The following is a 19,588-nucleotide window of genomic DNA, read 5'->3' as shown; positions in this document are numbered from 1 at the left end:
TTTTCTTAAATTAAATTAAAATCATGAAATTAATTTAAGGCGAAAATATTTAATTTTATTTGGTCTTTGGCGCGTTGGTTTCGCCTATGATATTCTGCGGACTCTGCATATACCATCACGTAAAACCACACTGAAAGATCTTCCCGACTCCTGGGGCGGTTCGGAGGCACCAATTCGTCGTACGCAATTTCCTTTTATTACGCAATTTCCTCTCTGAAGTGTTGAATCAACAGTTACGTTCGTGTTGTTTTCTGTGAGAAACGGAGCATTTTGATCCCCCACATTTTCTTGTTTTCGAGTGTTACGTGTTTCGATTGTTTTATTATTCGTCAATTGGTTTAATTCTGTTATTTTCTTCCTTCAAATTTCAATTCTTTTCCAGTTTTTGATCGCAGGAACAAGGTGCATTGTTGATTATAAGGTAATTTTCCAGGGATCTTTGACCTTTTCCCTTTTACAGATGTGAGAAGATTCTTATATCGCCGGTCTATTTCTCTTTTCGTGCTTTGAGCGTAAACTGAGAATCACAGGGGAAAAGCTGGGGGATTTATTTTGTTTATTGAATCTTTGGGCTATTGCGAGTTCATGTACGGAAATTGAAGTTAATTTAGATTAATAAGAACTAAATCGGTGCATGCGATTTTTCCCATTTTATTTTTCTTTGTGTCGACCTGGTTTTGAATTAGCGAGAACAGTAAATTGTCTATATAATTTCCAATTGTTTAGAGGTCTGTCTTTGCCATTCTTCGCATTTTTCTCTTGCAGTTTAACTATTTTGCGTTTTATTTTCATACATTTGGCTTAAAGACTGATTGGCCGTGCCCTTTATTGGAATTCAAAATGCCGTTTGTCTATAGGTTGCAAAATTTTAGTTTTGATTCAGATTAACTCCTCTACTCAACAGGTTGGAGGATGCCCGTGCGTAATCAAACTTCAGAACACATGGTAGATTCTTTTTCATTTTTTTTGCAATTGCATGTCATTCCGACAAGCTTTTATATTCAATATTGCATGTATTGTTGTACTCTACAACTTTGTTAAGGCTAACTTTATATGTGTCAATATGAATCTGCAGGGGGGAAATGCTTCTGGAGAGGAAAGCGCTGACGTTGACTGGACTACAGATGATGAACTGGATATTCTCACGGACACTGCCATATCTACTTCTCCAACTCTAACAAGTCATGGAACGGTAGCTATTCTAGGAAGTATGGAGGTAAAATTGTGCTTTTATGTTTATACAATTTGAATAGCGGGGCTGTTTCATAACGAAAAATGTAAGTTATCTACAGCAGAGTAGCAATACTTTTTCATGCAGTTAACATTTCAATATTTTTCCCCAATCAACATCTTGTGTTCTAAATGGGGGCCGAGGTGGCCGTCGACCTCACCACCTTTTCAACTCTAAATGGCCGTCGACCGCACCGTCAACAAAATTTTTAAAAACCCTAATATACTTTCTCTTACAAAGCATAATAGTCCCACTAGCGCAGTCACCCACAACCCCCGCCTCCTTGCGCCACGAACCGCCCACAGCCCACAACTTAGGCTTTTGGTGAAAATAATTATATTACATTTTTAGTATTAATATGGCGATGAATCTTTATCAATTATCTTGCTATTTGCATTTTTATATTTATTTGCACCTTATATAAATTTTGATATATTGTATGAAGTCTATTTATGTATAAACATCATCTAATTACATATGTTACATAAAGAATGATGAAGTTTATTCAGGCAGTCGCTGATCGCTCTGTCATTGCCTACTGCCATATACAACAGTGCCGGCACCTTAACTAAATGTGAAATTTTTGGATCATATTATTTGGCTATTAGTCAAAATGTCATCATGACAGCAGGTTCCAACTTTACACTGATTTTTTTTATCTCCCTTAGACCCTTACATGAGAACATTGGAAAAACGCTGTATGTAACAGATTGTTTAAAATAGCTAGTGATATTCTCGTCAACTTACTTTTCTGATGTCATTGAAGAGCTTGATCCCATTTTACTGTTAATTGGACAAAAGAAAGCTGTTGTCACATTTTTATTGCCTATTCATGTCTTGTCTATGTTGAGACATGGGAGGTTGGATGAGAAGGAAGAAGCTGAGAGTATGAAGAAACATCAGCTTCTTTTGTTTTATTTATATAGATAATTTATGTAGCATGCTGCTGATAACAGTGTTGATAGTTTTTGAAGATGCTTATAAGATTGTTTACTTCTAATACTCTCTTGATGCGAAGCAATGGAAAGCTAAATAATTGAATGTCCTCATTTCTTTTCTGCTTCGCACATTGAGTTTGACCATCAGTCTTAATGTTATAGGACATAATAGAGATTCTGCATTCTATTTTGTATTACCCTCGATCAATAGTAATTGTAATATGCTGCGAAATCTATAGACAACATTCGTCTTCAAACCTATTGAGCCAACCAACTACTCAATTTTACTTGAAATTAACTGATAGAAACTAATCTATTTCATCGGATATTTCTAAGTTACTGTTTACTCTCTCTGAAGGCAAGCTCATCGGGAGGTGCTTCTTGTTCCAAGTTGGTCAAGCATTTTGTTGGTATGGGGTTTCCAGAAACTTTGGTATCCAAGGCAATTGAGGAAAATGGTACTTAAAACTGTTATTCAATATAAGGAATAGGATCAATCAATTTACGTGACATCGGTGAGATTGTGTCTAATTTTTAAGCTCACTTGCAGGAGGAGATACTGACTCAATATTAAACACTCTTTTAACATACTCAGTGAGTAGTGCTTGCCTCGGCTCTTAAATTTTGCAGATGCGTTTTCTTTATATCTAGAGTATGAATTTTCCATTGCTTGATGATCTGTGTAATTATATTTCTTGTTCAGATTGTATGGAATCAATGTTTCTATCTGTTGCAGCTGGAAATATTATCATTTACACACACACAAACACATCAAAATAACTTATGCGTTTATTCACCTGGGATCGTCCGCAGGAGTCTCAAATATCCTGCTACTTAATTGGGATAATACCCATTTTCATCTCTACAGTTTAGGGTGTTTTCCAGTTTAGTCCCTCTTGTTTCGCACGTGCCAAAATGATTTATCACAATTCTGGAACTCTGAAAAACAATTTCCTGCATATGGCTAGAATAACATCAATATCATTGTTCTCACTGCTGCTGGAGGTTAGTTTTGACAGAATATAATAGAATCGAACATTTTTTTGGGTCACTGGCTTAATTTGAACATAATAACCGGTCCAAATTTAGCATGATTTCTGACGGCTTTAAGGGAATGAATAATGTTGCTGGATGGTCATTGAAGTCTGATCTTATGGTGGTGACCGTCTGGTAGAGGGTTTTTAAAGTAGCGTAAGGTGAAAGTAATTTCAAAAGTCAGCTAATTTCTAGTTGTGATATAATGAAGCATATGCTTTTTTACCAAAATACATATCTTTTATGATGGTACATTTCTTTTTTATCGTTTATTAGTTTCTCAAGAGTGGATAATTTTAGTTGGATGCTGTATTAATTTCATCTAAAATTCTAGTTCAGTGTAAAGTGGCCGGGACCTCATCCACTTTAACCATTTATTGTACCAATCAATGGTCCCAAGCAAGCAACTTTTGTGACTGCTAATTTGCTTGTCATTAATCCACCTAGCATTCATAATAAGTTTTGTTTTGCAGGCACTCGAAGAATCTCCTGAACAGCAGTTGGGTACCAGGTCTGATCCAGCATCTTCAGAGTATGACACGCTTCTGGACGATGTTTCAGACATGGATAGCTGGTCTGAGGATGAAATTGCAGTATGTGATTCTTGATTCACTTACTTTCTTCTTTTACATCTAGCTCATGCATGTGGGATATTAGCTGTGCCATTTTAAATCTTATCTACTCTTTTACACTTCATGTGTTATCTCTACATGTAGCAACAAAAATTAAACTTGGTATACAAAAAAAATATGTTATTTGTATAGGACATATTTTCTGCGAACCATTTGGACCATATCCTAATATTTGTAACATAAACATCTAGCTTTTAGAGGATGCATTAAAGCGGTTATGTTATTGTCGTGACTTAATATTTCCTTTTCTACGAAAACTAATGAGCTAGGATATTGCCTGTTATCCACTTATCCTTTGAGTAACTAAAAAATTCAGCACAGAGCTTAAGGGTGATTGCACCATGTAGGTTGTGTACAACATGGTTCTAAATGAAACAATGTTTCAATTTGGAACTGTCTCTTTTGGCTAATAGAGGATCTTTTTGCCGCATTTACTGAAATGTCAATTGAAAGAAATTCAGTGCTATGCTTGCATATCTGCAGCATGGATATCTGATTATTTCTTTTAGCATTTTCTACTTCTCGCACAGTAGATGATTTTTGAATTCCTCTTGCAGGATGATACTGATTCTATGCCAGAGAAACATAAACTGTTGTTGTCTTTGGAAATTACGGGATCCTTAACCCAAGAACAAAGAAAGTTATTGTCCTTAGCCAATATGGGGTTCACGGTGGAAGATGCCTCAATAGCTGTGGAGAGATGTGGTGTGCACATAAATTGCTGATACCAACTATTGCTTATATATTTTGCTGCCATATATAATATGACCATGCTTAACCTTGAATTATTTTTCTGGACTATCTTCATTCATGTTACATATCTTAAGTTTTGCAAATTCTTTTTTATTCTGGGATGGAATTGTTGTGGTTTGCGGTATTGTGTTTTCTGCATTGCATTGTTCTCTTGGTCGGGGGACTAGTTTCAAATTATACTGTTGCGGAAGGATGTGGTTAGAAATGTTACCATCGTTTTATATGAAGGATGATGCATGATACGTTTTTTGGAATAGTGGAGTTCCTGTACTTTAACCTTGATTCCATATTTGAATTTAGTTGAGATAGTTCAAACTTTCTTGAAATTGTTGTTGGCATACAGGGTGGGTTTGTGAAGAATAGTTATTGCATTTAGGGAAGGTTGTATCAATACAAGGCATACAAGCATGGAGCCTCAGCCATGTGGAAGGGTTGAGGTTGAATACCTGGTGGCTGCTCCATTCTTAGTTTGTGTTTTACTGTGTTTGTAATTGAGCTTAAGAGCCTTTGGAGCTTTTCTGGAAAAAAACGGAAATCCCATATTTCCTTTGTCCTGGTTTCAGTTTCTTTTGTATCCAGGGATTTCGGCATGATTTTTTGTGATGTCTGTTTGTAGATGGATACATATTTATATGCAATCTGTTATACATGGATGCTGAAACAGTTTGACTTATTTGAATTACTTATGCTTCAATGCTTGTTGATCATTAAAGAGAACTGCATGTGATGTATCTTATCTGTTTTATCTGGTTCTTGGTGGCAAAAAAACTCTTTTGTGTTGTAGCCAACTCCATTTAGTTTGAGTTCAGATGATGATCACCACCCAATTATTGTGTAAGTAAATTTCTTGCTTTCTCATTAACGATTTCAGAGGCTTGCTTTGACTCTGACAATAACTATAAGTGTAAAGTGACCTTTGTAAAACTTGGGACACCCTTAGCGCTAATTTTTGTTTTGGAATATCTTCTTCCTGATGTCACAGTTTTTGCAGGTACTGATGCTTCTGACGAAGTACTAGCTGATTTTATATGTGCGGCACAAATGGCTAGAGAAGAAGATTGTTATCTGCCAATAATAATTTCCAAGGTTACCAGAATGTAATCTTTTGTGTTTATCTTTGATATACTATTTCAAAAGTTAAATGAAATTTAAACGGAACGGATAAATTTTCTCTCCTCACAGCCAAAACATGTCTACTGTGGCAATGGCAGACTTAAGAAGAGAAAGTTGCATGAAATGGTTCGAAGGAAAAATGATACTGACGATGAGTCAATTCGCCTGCCTAACCCAATGATAGGGTATGGCACTCCTTCTCAGCAGCCTGAAAGAATTCATCGGTCTTTATCAGAGTCATCAATGGGTCCTCCATTTTTCTACTATGAGAATGTTGCCTTAGCCCCAAAGGGAGTCTGGGACGCTATATCTAGATTTCTCTATGACATCGAACCGGAATTTGTTGATTCAAAGTACTTTTCTGCTACTGCTAGGAAAAGAGGGTATGTTCATAATCTGCCGATTGAAGACAGATTCCCTCTTGTTCCACTTCCTCCGCTGACCATCCATCAAGCATTTCCGCTGTCAAGAAAGTGGTGGCCTTCTTGGGACACCAGAGACAAACTCAACTGCATTCAAACGGTAATTGGAAGTGCGAGACTTACGGAAAGAATCCGCACTGCTGTCGAGAGGTTCGATGGCGATCCTCCTGATTCAGTGCAGAAATTTGTCATGGATCAATGCCGCAAGTGGAACTTGGTGTGGGTCGGGAGGAACAAGGTTGCTCCTCTCGAGCCAGATGAAGTGGAGATGTTGTTGGGATTTCCAAAGAATCATACAAGGGGAGGTGGAATCAGCAGAACAGACAGATATAAATCCCTTGGCAATTCTTTTCAGGTGACAATTTCCTCCTGTTATCTTGATCGTTAAGCCCTTAACAAAATTCATACTTGACACTTTAAAATACTGAGAATCTGGCAGAGGAGGATGGTATAAATAAAAGAAAAAATTATCTACAAGCTTTCTCGGCATATTAATGAATGCTTGATATTGTTTTTTTGGTGTTTATGCGAAAAAGTTTTGTTTGTTTTTTCTTCATGAGTAGATATTTTCTATTTTAGACGTCACCTCATCTAAAAAGGTAAGATTATATAGGATTATTTTAGTTTTAGTAGTTTGTTGTAGTACTTTAAAATTTGAAAATATAGTTATTTAATTGAAGTATAGTATATTGATTATATTGTTTTTGGGAACGGTGAAAAGGTTGAATTAAAATAATTATCAAATGTAACAAAAAATAGCCTAAGTTTCGGTAATTGATACATTAAGTGGTTCTTAAAGAACTGAATTTGTTTTTGGTGCAGGTTGACACTGTAGCATATCATCTGTCTGTGCTGAAGAAAATTTTTCCCAACGGAATAAACGTTCTGTCCTTGTTCTCCGGGATCGGTGGTGCTGAAGTTGCACTTCACCGTCAGGGCATCAAACTGAAAAACGTGGTTTCAGTTGAGAAATCCAAAGTGAACCGAGATATAGTTCGGAGCTGGTGGGAGCAGACCAATCAAACAGGTAGTTTGATCGACTTTGATGACGTTCGGATGCTAGATGGGGAGAGAATAGAGCAGATAATAAATTCTGTTGGTGGCATTGATCTGGTGGTTGGTGGAAGCCCTTGCAACAACCTTGCAGGTAGCAACAGGGTGAGCAGGGACGGGTTGGAGGGAAAAGAATCTGCGTTATTTTATGATTATTGCCGCATTTTAGACTTGGTAAAGTGTATAATGGCTAGGAAATTGTGACTTATTTTCAACATATTTAGCTCCTAATCTATTACTGATGAGGTCACACGGCTTTTTTTTCCTAGTCTTTTTTATGGAAGGATTGGTGCCTTTAGACCGTTTCAAGGTTCATCATTTGCCATTAGCTCGTTTCAACTAAAACAATATAATGATGAAACATGTGATGTGATTGATATAACCTTTATAAATTGTATCAAGTGAAACCTTAAGAAGCAAGCTTTGATGCTTTGTAATTGTATGATGTGAATTTGTCAACCCCTGTTCAAAACGGTCGAATCACATTAAATTGTTGCTATCACAAACGTATAGCCAAAATTTTGATTTAGGAATGGTAGATCAAATTAAATGTCTAGTTGACTCGGTATTACTTTATACACACTGGTCATTTTTTATTACTGAACTTTAATATAAACAAGTAGCAGTATTCTCTTATTACAACAAAGAAGGGGTCCAACAATTTTATCCAACAAAAAAATGTATCAAAGAATTCTTATTTCAATCCAATCATTCGTCATCACCCAAGTCTTTGTCCCGGCTTAAATGGGATCAACTCTGTTTTAAAAAAGATTAATTATTGGCTATGTGACCGGTGACTTGCAACCAAAAAAATCACCACCAGCTTCTCTATCAACAATGTGAGCAAAATTTTACAGACAGCAACTCTGTAGTTCCTGTAAGTTGAGAACTAAAACTGGCGTGCATCCCATGCTTACTTTATGTGATCTCCATGCAGTAACTCATTTACTTCAAACAATTCAGCGTGTTGCTCCAAGTACTCTCTGCTATTCATCTCTGTTAATCTGCATTCCAAAAGGGTGACATCATGAGAACTAGCCGCAAAAGTGACAAAACGCCAACATTTTTGGAGTTCAGCTAAATTTAATACAAGAATGTCGCAAGTATTCGCTGTATATTTACTTGAGATGAAGTGTAAAAATCAGCATATAGATTTAGTATCTCGCAATAGAGCATTAATGAAAATAACTGACAGCACATTGATACTTTCTTTTTTCCAAGTCACAGGATGATCATGACTTTAGATCAAATCATAAATGACTCTTCACCACTTTACAAAAGGGTTTTGGGGCTTTGTTGTTCCGTTTCATAATAGAGTGCCATATATCATTTTTCGGTTAGTGACTACATGCACCAAGGCCAAATAAAGACGGCTTATTGCTTCCCTTGTTCTTACCTACTAATGGTGCGATCTTTTGCAAATCCCAGCTCGTTGTCCACACAAATGTCAGAAACATCAAATTTCCTTGATCTTGAAGAGGTTCTGGGTGCCATTTGCTGAGCATCTGCTATTGTTACTATCCGTTCAAAAAGTTCGATTGGAGTTGCCTCAGCAGTGCACAATAATCTAGCTTTGTTCTCATACATGACCTACACACCAAAGTGATGATTCAGAAGGTGAGTTGTATACTCCAATCCATGAGATACTAAATAACCTAAATTGCTAGTTGAAAGTTGGATTTTGAAACAGTAGACAGTTTAAAAAATCCATGTTTGTAGTGTAGTAGTCAATAAAAAAATCTACAATCAAATATCCAACTCCGAGCAAGTAAAGAAATATAACTTATTTTTTAGCATAAAAGGACTAACATCTACTAAAGTGACAAACCGATAAGCAGCAGTCCTATTGTGAAGGCCAAAAACTGGTACACCTTCCAAAGCCAGAGTATGAAATCCCTCTGATAAAAAAAAAAAAAGAAAGTGTGATGCTGAGTAATATAACATATAGTTAATGTTACTTCAGTGAAGAATTTACCTCTAACACATCATCATAGATGCAACCTCGTATCGTCATGCAATATCAAAAAAGTGAAACAAAAACTCAAGAAATCTGAAAAGCAGGCTAAAATGGACTTACTAAATAATCCAAAGTAGTCTGCAGCCCCAAGAGGTCTGTCACAGAGTTCCTCGAAAGGGAAATATGCACATCCGTTGGCACCAAGTGGAACCTAAGAAGTAAGAAATTTGAAAACGAAGGGAAAAAAGCTTGATATCAAAGCCTATATTACTTCTGATGCTATTTTAAGCACTGCCGAGGAAAATAGATCATATTTGAATCTGCACTACTGGAACTACCTGCAATTTTCTCCCCATAACAACTTCCACCACATGTGGAACAGCAACTTGTTCCCCAATTAATTGTTGAAATTTTTGCTCAAGAATGCTAGATAAATGTAACCCGACGAAATAGAAACCCTGCTCTGCCTGAAATTCAGATGAAACTAATTGTATGGACAACACAACACAAACATCTCTCCTGATATTTTACATGGTGAATGTGTGAGAATGTGACAGGGTGTTGACATGATGCTGAAACAGACTGAAAGATTACCGAAGTCATTTTCCGGTAGTCGACAGATGAACCGATTGCATGAACTATACATCTATCCTGCATTAACAACATATTACTAATTTGGTTGGTGAAATTAAAATTTATTCTCCAAACAAGCGTAATACACATTGATTCTACAAGAACAAGATGATCGAATATCTTCAAAGCTTAATCATACTGAAATATGTCTGAAGTGTCTTTGTGCATGAATGTAGCACAGTGAATTAAAAATGATAAAATATACTGTAATTAATGACATTATAGGATGAGAAATAAAAATCGATTAACAATATCAGTTTGGTGGAAATGATTTGAATGGCACAACTGATGTGATTAGGGTTTCATTACCCTTTTTTCGCTGGAAGTAGAAGGGGTAATATTTAGATTTTCGATGTGTGGTTGAGAAGCTTTTAGAGTGAGTTATAAAACATCACACGCTCTTTGTGTGATAACTGGTCAACACATTTTGTCAAAATCATGTCTAGAGTTTCAGGCTTCATCCTACATGTCGAACTGGTTATACGGGCAACCAAATATCTGATTAAGAGGAATCAGTACCAACCCCATGCTTATCATATGTACCAATGTAACCTTGAGAAGCTACAACAATTCCTATAGCCACACCAAAAGCGTCATTTTCATTCTTTGTATTGATTGTTTGCCAGGAGAGATGTGAGAAAGTCTCTCACATAACAAAATTGAGGTAAAAGGGAAGAGAAAAAAATATGACTTCTCCGATGCATGGTTGGCTGCCAAGAACAAAAAATCCTGAAATCAAAATTCTCAAGACAGAAAAAATAACTCTCCTGCCCACCAAACAGCGAATAGACTCTTGTTCAGCATAGTAACTATGATACACAGACATGAGCATCACCTTCAGAGTAGCAATGAATGGAAGAAAGAGATCTCTCTGCAGGCCCCCTTCGTAAAGATTATCTGGAGCTCGATTTGAAGTAGAAACAAGAATCTGCACATGTTTCACATCACAAATCACTTTGTTACTACGCAAAATGCCATGAGAAGTACGGTGATATTAAAACTCTAAATTGGATGTCAAATCATTACTTACAGCTCCATTACTGAATAATTGCTTGAACAGACGATTTAGAATTAATGCGTCAGCAACGTCATTTACCTAAGAAAGGGAAAAATCATAAATTTATTACGTAAGAAAACAGATCCCAGATAGTGATGGCCCATGCATGAGTAATCCTCAGAAGCTACATATTAGTAATAGTAATGGCAATAGTGCTCCGTAATTTAATCATGAAGCTTGCAAAATGTCCTAAGCAAAAATATTAAATAGCCTCAACAATCACAAGCAAAAAAAATGGTAAAGATAAGGTGATTCTTGGCGTACAAAGAACTCATCGAGACATAATAATATTGCTTCATCTGATATCTCTCCGGCAACAACTTCTAAAGGATCGGCCACACCCTTGTGCTTCTGTGATCAAATTTAAACAGAAGTTGAAAGATCCACTAGGATCATAAAATTGCACACCTAAAATTTAAAGTTAGCATGCATCAATGTGTTGCCTACATAAATAAGCCCAACATTCCTCAATTTTGAAAATGATGAAAATCTCGAAAATTGGAGAATTCAATCCTTTTTTAACGTCAAATATATATACAGATAAATACATCACTTCCATTCATCTAATCTATCAAAAACTTATTCAACAAGTGACATAATCATAAGAATAAACTTTGAAATCAACCAATCCAAGGCAAACTCAACTAATGTTTAGAAACCTGCAATCAATGGACGACTTGATAAAACCAGTATGTAGTAAAATATACGCAGATAAATGGAAAATGAAATTCAATTTAGGTGCAATCCCAATTTTTTTTTTGAAGTAGCTTGAATAAACACATAGCTCTCTTATGAAACATCAATAAATTTCTTCCAAATAACTTATTTTTAGAAGGTTGAAATGGGAATTACTTGCAAGCGGCTGTGGACATTTAGCATAAAGTCATGGAAATGGATCCTCTTTTTCCTCCAGTTGTAAGGCCTGGAAAGATGTGGAACGTGAGTGAGAAGCAGAGATAATTGTTTACTTTTTAGATCATGGAATTGGCTTATGGCCCTACAACAGACCATCGAAAAGCCATGAGCCCAATAGAGTGTAGAAAATGATTAAATTAAGTAAGATACTCATTAAATTTATTGTGATCCTTACAATTGATCGAAAAACAAGTCCATCAGCATAGTCTTGCCAGTGCCCACGCCTCCATGAAGATACAGTCCTTTCACAGGTGCATACAAAGTTTGTGGTATGAAACGGGACCATAACCACCTACTCCTGCAAATAGACGAGTGATAAAATTTTAGTTTATAAGATTAAAAAAAAGACAGTTGAAAATTAGAGCAATGGAACTGGAATCTTTTGCCTGGCAATAGCAATTATGATGCTAAAAAATAGGGGCCTAGTTAAACTCACCTCCCAACTTTCTCGGAAGTGGCATATCGATCCAGCCGACAAGCTTTTGCATTTTGAACTAGCTCGAGATACAGTCGCTGAAGCTCGCCTAATGTACCTAACTGCAAACAATTATTCAGTATACTTCCTGTGGGAAAGATGGCATCATAAGACACAGATGAGAAAATTTTAAACAGGATGTAGATCATTTGTCAAACTCAAAATGTACATTTACATCCACAATCTATGCTATGATGAACTTGTTAGCCAAAATGCTAAATTCAAAGTATGAAAACAACAATTATAGAGCAATAAATGAAAGCAAGATCACATAGATACAGACAAAGCAGTAAACAAAAACAGAATGCAACTGGATGTACAAATATTAAGTATGTAAAACAATAGAATCCAGTAAATCAAACACAGTCATGTACGAAGTAACAGTTTGAAAACAGATTTGTCTCCTCCGAAGTTGCTTCGAGAATCAGGATAGACAACTGTTTTCCAGGATACAACAACAAAACCATGTAGCAACTTAGCACGAAGTAATTACACCGAAGAACTGAAAACGTACCTTTACTTTATAATCAAAACTTAACGGAGATCAAAACAATCATGAACTACGACTAATTCAAGAATGTCGAGAGCCAAAAAACACCCACACTTTCATGAGTTATGATTTCCATTCAAACTGTAACTTTAATTCAATTTCCAACCGAACTGAAATAATCAGGAACAAAATTCAATTCTTTCGATCGCGACATTCAATCATATAAAATATCCACACCTTCACCTCCATTCAGCTTTTTCTAAAGACAATGCAACAATTAATTTGCAATCCAAAAATGGTCATCGTCCTATTGTCATCTAGACTTACTAAACAGCCACAGATTTTGAATCTCCGTGATGACCAGAGGCCATATTAACACTTGTGCTCAGCTAATCGTGTAATAACAAAATAAAAAATTGTGCAATAATTAATAATTGGCTTACTTGACAAGCATCTCCATCTAACAGTTCCCCAGCTGCAATCCTCCGTTCATATTCTACAAGAGGTCCACCTCCATTTTGTTCTGCCAATGAATCAATAAAAAATTCAAAATTCATATTCACATAGCTAACTGTTTACCAAAAAGGTTGAGCACATATCAGAGGAAAACAACCTCCATCAATAAGCTTAGCTGCGTGTATTGACATAGCTCTGGAAATCGTGTATAATGGATGTCCACATTGGCAAATTTCTGCATTACTGGATGGGCTGTATAAACCACGGGTCTTCATATCGAACCACGAATCTTGTCTTGCCCTAGATCCATCGTAGATAAAATTCCCTTTACTCGGAAGAGCGTATCTTAATTGCTTTATAGAACGAACAGCCGTTCTCATCTCTGCCCACAGAACCCCAATAAAGTTGCAGCTATTCAAAACACAAACCACTCTAGCTCAGCATCGACGCAGCAGCCAGAAGTTCCTGAATTGGCCCCAGATTCTGAAGCAAGCTGCTGTAAAAACAAAATTAGAAAGAATTCCGTAACAATTAACATAATTAGATATCACAATACGAAATCCAATGATGCCTATCAATATAGAATCGATCTCTACTCTTAACACCAAGTCGTTGATTATTTAACAGCGACCTGAAACCAGATTGTAACTTTACTAAAACTACAAAAGAAACGCCAGATGAATTTTCAGTCTATTGTGGAAATATCTTTTAATAAAATAATTGATTGGATCAACCCACTCAATTATACCACAGAAACATAACCGAACATACATATGAAAACAACCCACGAATCTTCGCTTCATCTTTAACCATAATTCCCCAGATTCAAATTGGACTTCCGAATTCTGAATTCTGAACGCAAAACAAAAAGGAAAAAGGAAACGAGGAATAAGAAAAAGCAAACCTGATTAATTGTGCATGTGACGAAACTGCGAGAATCTTGATGGGATCAAAATGAAGGATTTGGAGAGAATATTAATATATGTCTGCAAAAATCGAGGAGAATATATAATTTGGTAAAAATGAAAATCCTATATCTTTGGAAGAGTGAGTGGAGGGAGGGGGATATCAATTTCATGTGCCTTTCCTTTTATTATTATTACTTACTTTTGTCTCCACTTACTCACAATTTCTTACACTACTAGATTTTTTATTAGATATTCTCACGAATCTTTTACATGTGAGATGAGTCATTTTATCGATATTTATAATAAAAAATTATACTCTTAGTATAAAAAGTAATATTTTTTCATGGATGACCCAAATAAGATATTTGTATTACAAAATACGATCCTTGAGATCATCTCACATAAATTTTTGTTTTTTATACATATGATTCTGCCCATATCTAAAATTTGAATATTTAAAAAAAATTGATTTTTTTTAAGTTATAACAATAATAGTAGTTTGCATTATTATATTACTTATATTGAACGTATATGCATTGCATGAATATATATTTTTATATAATATAGTTTTATTATGATTTTTAATCTCACATAATTAATTAATTTGAATGAGAAACTTGTACATGTTTTTATGATTAATATATTTTCCAATATTAATAATATCATAATTGTAAAAATTAATGAATGATAGGGTACGGTCACACTCTAATTCAAAATGATTAAATTAAAAAATAAATAAAAACCACGCCAAAATATCATTTTTTTCTGTCAGACAAATTATCAATAATACTGATACATGTATAGTTCTTTTCTAAAATGCCGACTTTCCGAGCAATCCCGTTATTATAGTGATAAAAATGAAAATAAATATATAAAAACCATAACAAAAAATCGTTTTTCTCTATCAGGCAAGAGTAGGTCTCTTATGAGACGGTCTCACGGATCTTTATCTGTGAGACGGGTCAACCCTACATATTCACAATAAAAAGTAATACATGTAGCATAAAATGTAATACTTTTTCATTAATGACCCAAATAGATATCTGTCTCACGAAATACGACTCGTGAGACTGTCCCACACAAATTTTTGTCATCAGGCAATCATTTTCATTCTTGTTTATATTTGCTTTTTTATGTTCGATTTAAGTATCGAGTAGTGAACATATTGTTGGAAAATAACAATATATAACATATAGAATCTATCATGTTATATCACCAAGAATTAAATGATAAACTACACCAGAAGCATATTTGAAATCATAATTCTTAAATATTTAGAACAAGTGATTGATCTTACATATCTGCGTGTTCTTCTTTCAAAGCCTTTTAGGTTATCCATGATCTAAATCTAGTAATGAGATTTAGAGATAGAAGAACGTAATACACGAGATTTGGGAAATATATAATCTTAGATAAATTATTTTGTTAGTTATTTTCTGATATTTCTATTTTATTTCATCATAAAAACAAAAATTATAATTTAATCTCTGCCTATTAAATGATCATAACCTAAATCAAAACACATTAACAAAAACTTTAATTTCATTATACCTTTAATATACAATCCACGATATGTAAATATCCAAATATAAGTCATGTGATTTTAAGTGATCTGACATATACACATTTGTTTGTTGAATATGTCTTTTATGAGACGGTCTCACGAATTTTTATCTGTAACACGGATCAACATTATCGATATTCATAATAAAAAGTAATAATTTTAACATAAAAAGTAATATCATTTCATGGATGACTCAAATAAGATATTTGTATCACAAAATATGACCTGTGAGATCGTCTCACACCGATTCTAAGTTGTTTATTAGTCTAAAACACTGTATAGAAATAAAAATAAATCTCTATCATCTTTTGAATATAGACCCAAGATAACTACTGTTAGGTGATCAACCAACTCCTTCATAAATTTGTGTGGAGGCCCAAATAATATAAATATATTGGTTGCCACCTATTCTACCACAATAATTCTTCATGTCAATCAATATTGTACGGCACACACACAATTATCAGATTCATTTAAAAAAAAAACTGAAGAAAGATTTGAACCGGTAAAACCAACAAATTCTTGATCATCTTGAAAATGAACTAGTTCATATGCTAAATCCCAGGAGTAATAAATTATATGCAGAGATAAATTTAAAAAGGAAATTGAAAATGTAATCCAAGTTTAAAACAAAATTGGAAATGAATTCAACGAATACATGCAGAGATTTTTTTTCCCCTATTATTGAATTCGTTATTTTTTTTTTAAATGAAATTTTGTCAAAAGGGTAGTATATTTTTGTACGTAACGATCCACCGACCATTATCTGTAGCAGCATAAGATTACTTCAATAATTACAATATTTTAACGTAAATGGAACATCAGAAAACCGACCTTGTTAATTGTCCCCGCAGCAGCCATATTCAATGCTCAGACCAAACTCAAGAATCTGATGTAAAGCTGCGTGCCTACCTGATACAACAAAAAAGCCACACCTTTAGCTTTAGGCATCGTCCCGGCCATCTTCTACGTTTCCATTGTCATCCATGCACCCATCAACCTCGTACTCCGAATCTCGAAAATGGGTGGCAGTTCTCATCTTCGTTATCCGGTGTCTTCCTTTTTGTCGGTCCGATCCCCGAATTTCAGAAGCCGGGTTGTTCTGTGGTGACTTGCGGGTGTCGCCGAACAGTAGCTACATCCCACTGTTCGTCAAAGAAATGGAAGTGCTCTCTCAGCTGGTGACAGCCCATGATTGGGCTCGTTACGTCGTGAATTCTACTAATATTTCTATATTCAGCCTTGCCCAATGCTACGGCGATTTGAGCCACAACGACTGCCTCCAGTGCTACGCCGCCAGCCGCACGCGCCTCCCGCGCTGCCTGCCGTCCGTGGCAGGGCGGATATTCCTGGACGGATGCTTTTTACGCTACGATGATTACAAGTTTTACAATGAAAGTGTGGACCCGGTTCGGGATAAGTTGAATTGTAACAGTACGATCGAAGGGGTGGACAGTGGAGGGGTCGATTTGGATTTTGGAAAGAAAGTCGAGGAATTAGTTGATGGAGTTGCGAATAGCGCGGCGGCGGGTGGGGGGCACGCGGCAGCTGAGGTTAGGGGCGTCTTTGGATTGGCAGAGTGTTGGAAGACTGTGAGCGTGGACGGGTGTAAGACGTGTTTGGGTAAGGCCAGTGAAGAGGTGAAAACATGTTTTCCTAGCAAGGAAGGGAGGGCTTTGAATGCTGGTTGTTATTTGAGGTATTCTACTCATAAGTTCTTCTCGAATCCGGCAGACGAAAAGAGGCATGGCTCTGGTGAGTTTGATTCGAGTTTTCGGGTTTTGAGGAAGTATAACTTGTGTGTGATTCTTGGTTCTGTGTTTTCTTCTTGTTCTTTCCTGGCTTTGATCACAATCTTCTATGCAGGTGTGTCTCGAGTGGGAAAATCCATGGCGATTGCCTGGTCTGCAATAGCTTTCTGTATGCTCTCTCTCTTTGCTTGTTATGCTGCTTATGCTAGATGGAATAAGAGAAAACAAGGTACGGTGCCTTCTCAAGAAACTAAGAACTGTCTAAAATATATTATATTTCCGAGTGAACTGAGAGTTTTTAAACCGCGTCACACTTTTCAATGCAGAGCGGAATAATCTTGGTCAGATTTCATTTTCTTACAACAAGTCCAATTTGCAATTCAAATATGAAATTCTAGAAAAGGCAACAAATTACTTTGATCCTTCAAGAAAATTAGGCCAAGGAGGAGCTGGTTCTGTATATAGAGGAACACTATCAAATGGGAAAACCGTGGCTGTCAAAAGGTTGTTGTTCAGCACCAGACAATGGGTAGACGAGTTCTTCAACGAGGTAAATTTGATATCTGGGATAGAGCACAAGAACCTTGTGAAGCTCTTGGGATGTAGCATTGAAGGCCCTGAAAGCCTCCTCGTTTACGAATTCGTGCCCAGGGGAAGTCTTGATCAATACCTCTTCAGTATGGATCTTTTCAGATATACATAATGTTTTTGCGTATTTGGTGTAAATGTTTATCAATATTTTGTTTTCCATGTTCAGCTAGGAACAGGATTAAGATTCTGAATTGGAAGGAGCGTCACAATATAATTGTTGGAACAGCGGAAGGGATCGCTTTTCTTCATGGAGGCTGTGAGTTCAGAATAATTCATAGGGATATTAAGAGCAGTAATGTTCTTCTTGATGAGAATTTAGATCCCAAAGTAGCAGATTTTGGTTTGGTTCGATGTTTCGCTGCTGATCAAACCCATCTCAGCACAGGAATTGCAGGCACATTGTAAGGAAAAAGCATTAGTTTAATCTTAGGCTTGCCTTGCAGGGGCGTGTCCAATGCCAGCAATCCACCTCAACCCCAAAGATTTAAGTTTTACGTCCCTTAACTAAAATTCTGAATTCGCCCCTGCTAATATGGTCATACTAAAACAATGCAAGGGTTTTTTTTTTCACGATGCAGAGGATACATGGCTCCCGAGTACCTGGTGAAGGGACAACTTACTGAGAAGGTCGATGTTTATAGCTTTGGCGTGCTGGTTCTTGAAATTGTGTGTGGTAGGAAAAACAATTCAGTCAAGGAGGATTTTGGTTCTCTTATACAGACGGTAATCCTCTATACTTTTCATGTCTATTTTCTTCCTATCAAATATGCGTAAAAGATCATGTAGGCTAATATACCCACACGTATCACTTAATCTGATTTCTCTGGCATCAGGTTTGGAAGCTCTACAAGGCACATAGATTGACAGATTCAGTCGATCCTTGTTTGGAAGGCCATTTTCCAGCTTTGGAGACATCAAAATTGCTAAAAACCGGGCTTCTATGCGTGCAGGCATCTGCTACTCTAAGACCATCTATGTCCGAAGTAGTTCGAATGCTTACTGATGAAAACCATGACATTCCTGAACCAAATCAACCTCCTTTCTTAAGCACTAGCACGGTTTCGTCTGGCTCTGCAAGATCATCCTACAGTTTTACATCGAATGCAGTTAGAAAATTTGAAGAATTCGACCCCTCAACAGATTCTTTTGGTATGCTAAGTTCTAGCGAACAACTCGAGAGCGAAGAACTGACTCAAAAGCAGGTACAAGGCTTCCATGATTCGAATACAGAGGCGCGCTCTTAGCTTCCATTATACTCTTGAGTGAAATAGAAAGCTGTAAAATAACGGCTTGGATTTGGTTAAGGGTTATAACGAGTAGTTTCTGTACAGTCCGAAGTAGTGGAAAATTATTTGATGAGTTCTCCAAGCATTTAGGAAAGGGATCACCGGGTGTGGCATCAGCTTTTGTGCATGGCTTTAACTTATATGTCGAGGTTGAATCATGGTAACATTCCGAATGTCCTGTTTTCTCCCACCAAATACACCCATCAAATATGACATATAAAACATGCGTAAGAATATTTTGCATGGGGTTCGTTTTTTGTGATAGATGATAGAAATTACATGTTAAACTTAACATTTTTGAATATGTAACGTGGGATCTTTTTCTGGA

General features: G+C 36.2%; 3 protein-coding genes and 1 long non-coding RNA gene across 23 annotated transcripts; 2 read left to right on the top strand and 2 right to left on the bottom strand.

Annotated features, from left to right (window-relative positions):
• The first annotated feature begins 90 nt into the window (after window positions 1–90).
• Window positions 91–7,622, top strand: LOC140826527 (DNA (cytosine-5)-methyltransferase DRM2-like). 17 transcript variants are annotated; one of them, XM_073188902.1, is made up of 11 exons: window positions 101–232; window positions 383–421; window positions 905–945; window positions 1,076–1,216; window positions 2,528–2,627; window positions 2,720–2,763; window positions 3,678–3,797; window positions 4,394–4,541; window positions 5,581–5,675; window positions 5,772–6,479; window positions 6,947–7,622. In XM_073188902.1, exons 3-11 carry the CDS (start codon window positions 913–915, stop codon window positions 7,379–7,381), a joined length of 1,824 nt encoding a protein of 607 aa, XP_073045003.1. In that variant the 5' UTR covers window positions 101–232; window positions 383–421; window positions 905–912; the 3' UTR covers window positions 7,382–7,622. The 17 variants fall into 17 exon arrangements, with proteins under 17 accessions (XP_073045008.1, XP_073045003.1, XP_073045001.1 ...); XM_073188900.1 differs by having other exon boundaries at window positions 104–232; window positions 858–945; XM_073188904.1 differs by having other exon boundaries at window positions 112–253.
• LOC140826530 (uncharacterized) lies at window positions 1,901–4,513 on the bottom strand. The gene is made up of 2 exons (XR_012116832.1): window positions 4,402–4,513; window positions 1,901–2,637 (listed from the first exon to the last, which is right to left on the bottom strand). It is a non-coding gene; the product is annotated as an uncharacterized lncRNA (long non-coding RNA).
• A 123-nt stretch (window positions 7,623–7,745) lies between the features above and the next one.
• On the bottom strand, window positions 7,746–14,258 carry LOC140826526 (uncharacterized). 4 transcript variants are annotated; one of them, XR_012116829.1, is made up of 15 exons: window positions 14,065–14,241; window positions 13,318–13,653; window positions 13,148–13,227; window positions 12,176–12,276; window positions 11,915–12,037; window positions 11,677–11,746; window positions 11,089–11,175; window positions 10,798–10,863; window positions 10,603–10,695; window positions 9,729–9,785; window positions 9,473–9,601; window positions 9,255–9,345; window positions 9,006–9,075; window positions 8,574–8,767; window positions 7,746–8,181 (listed from the first exon to the last, which is right to left on the bottom strand). XR_012116829.1 is itself a non-coding variant. In XM_073188891.1 (15 exons), exons 2-15 carry the CDS (start codon window positions 13,538–13,540, stop codon window positions 8,091–8,093), a joined length of 1,494 nt encoding a protein of 497 aa, XP_073044992.1. In that variant the 5' UTR covers window positions 13,541–13,656; window positions 14,065–14,258; the 3' UTR covers window positions 7,746–8,090. The 4 variants fall into 4 exon arrangements, 3 of the variants coding, with proteins under 3 accessions (XP_073044992.1, XP_073044991.1, XP_073044993.1); XM_073188891.1 differs by having other exon boundaries at window positions 8,987–9,075; window positions 13,318–13,656; window positions 14,065–14,258; XM_073188890.1 differs by having other exon boundaries at window positions 8,987–9,075; window positions 14,065–14,240.
• A 2,182-nt stretch (window positions 14,259–16,440) lies between these two features.
• LOC140826524 (cysteine-rich receptor-like protein kinase 42) lies at window positions 16,441–19,588 on the top strand. Its single transcript, XM_073188889.1, has 6 exons — window positions 16,441–17,387; window positions 17,499–17,612; window positions 17,710–18,060; window positions 18,141–18,375; window positions 18,553–18,697; window positions 18,808–19,588. Exons 1-6 carry the CDS (start codon window positions 16,619–16,621, stop codon window positions 19,216–19,218), a joined length of 2,025 nt encoding a protein of 674 aa, XP_073044990.1. The 5' UTR covers window positions 16,441–16,618; the 3' UTR covers window positions 19,219–19,588.

The sequence above is a fragment of the Primulina eburnea genome, chromosome 3, assembly GCF_022965805.1.
Source record: "Primulina eburnea isolate SZY01 chromosome 3, ASM2296580v1, whole genome shotgun sequence".
Lineage (NCBI taxonomy): Eukaryota > Viridiplantae > Streptophyta > Magnoliopsida > Lamiales > Gesneriaceae > Primulina > Primulina eburnea.
This window is presented reverse-complemented; position numbering and strand designations above follow the sequence as displayed.

Bases quoted from the DNA above. Each gene is read 5' to 3' on its own strand.
- LOC140826527 (XM_073188907.1), top strand. From the start codon at position 913: ATGCCCGTGCGTAATCAAACTTCAGAACACATG. The intron at 2,764-3,677 runs GTGAGTAGTGCT...TTTGTTTTGCAG, and splicing joins ACACTCTTTTAACATACTCA to GCACTCGAAGAATCTCCTGA. The intron at 3,798-4,393 runs GTATGTGATTCT...TTCCTCTTGCAG, and splicing joins GGTCTGAGGATGAAATTGCA to GATGATACTGATTCTATGCC.
- LOC140826526 (XM_073188891.1), bottom strand. From the start codon at position 13,540: ATGAGAACGGCTGTTCGTTCTATAAAGCAATTAAGATACGCTCTTCCG. The intron at 10,864-11,088 runs GTACGCCAAGAA...TCCCTTTCTTAG, and splicing joins TATGTCTCGATGAGTTCTTT to GTAAATGACGTTGCTGACGC. The intron at 9,602-9,728 runs GTAATCTTTCAG...TCTGAATTTCAG, and splicing joins ACTACCGGAAAATGACTTCG to GCAGAGCAGGGTTTCTATTT.
- LOC140826524 (XM_073188889.1), top strand. From the start codon at position 16,619: ATGCACCCATCAACCTCGTACTCCGAATCTCGAAAATGGGTGGCAGTT. The intron at 18,061-18,140 runs GTATGGATCTTT...TTCCATGTTCAG, and splicing joins TCTTGATCAATACCTCTTCA to CTAGGAACAGGATTAAGATT. The intron at 18,698-18,807 runs GTAATCCTCTAT...CTCTGGCATCAG, and splicing joins TTGGTTCTCTTATACAGACG to GTTTGGAAGCTCTACAAGGC.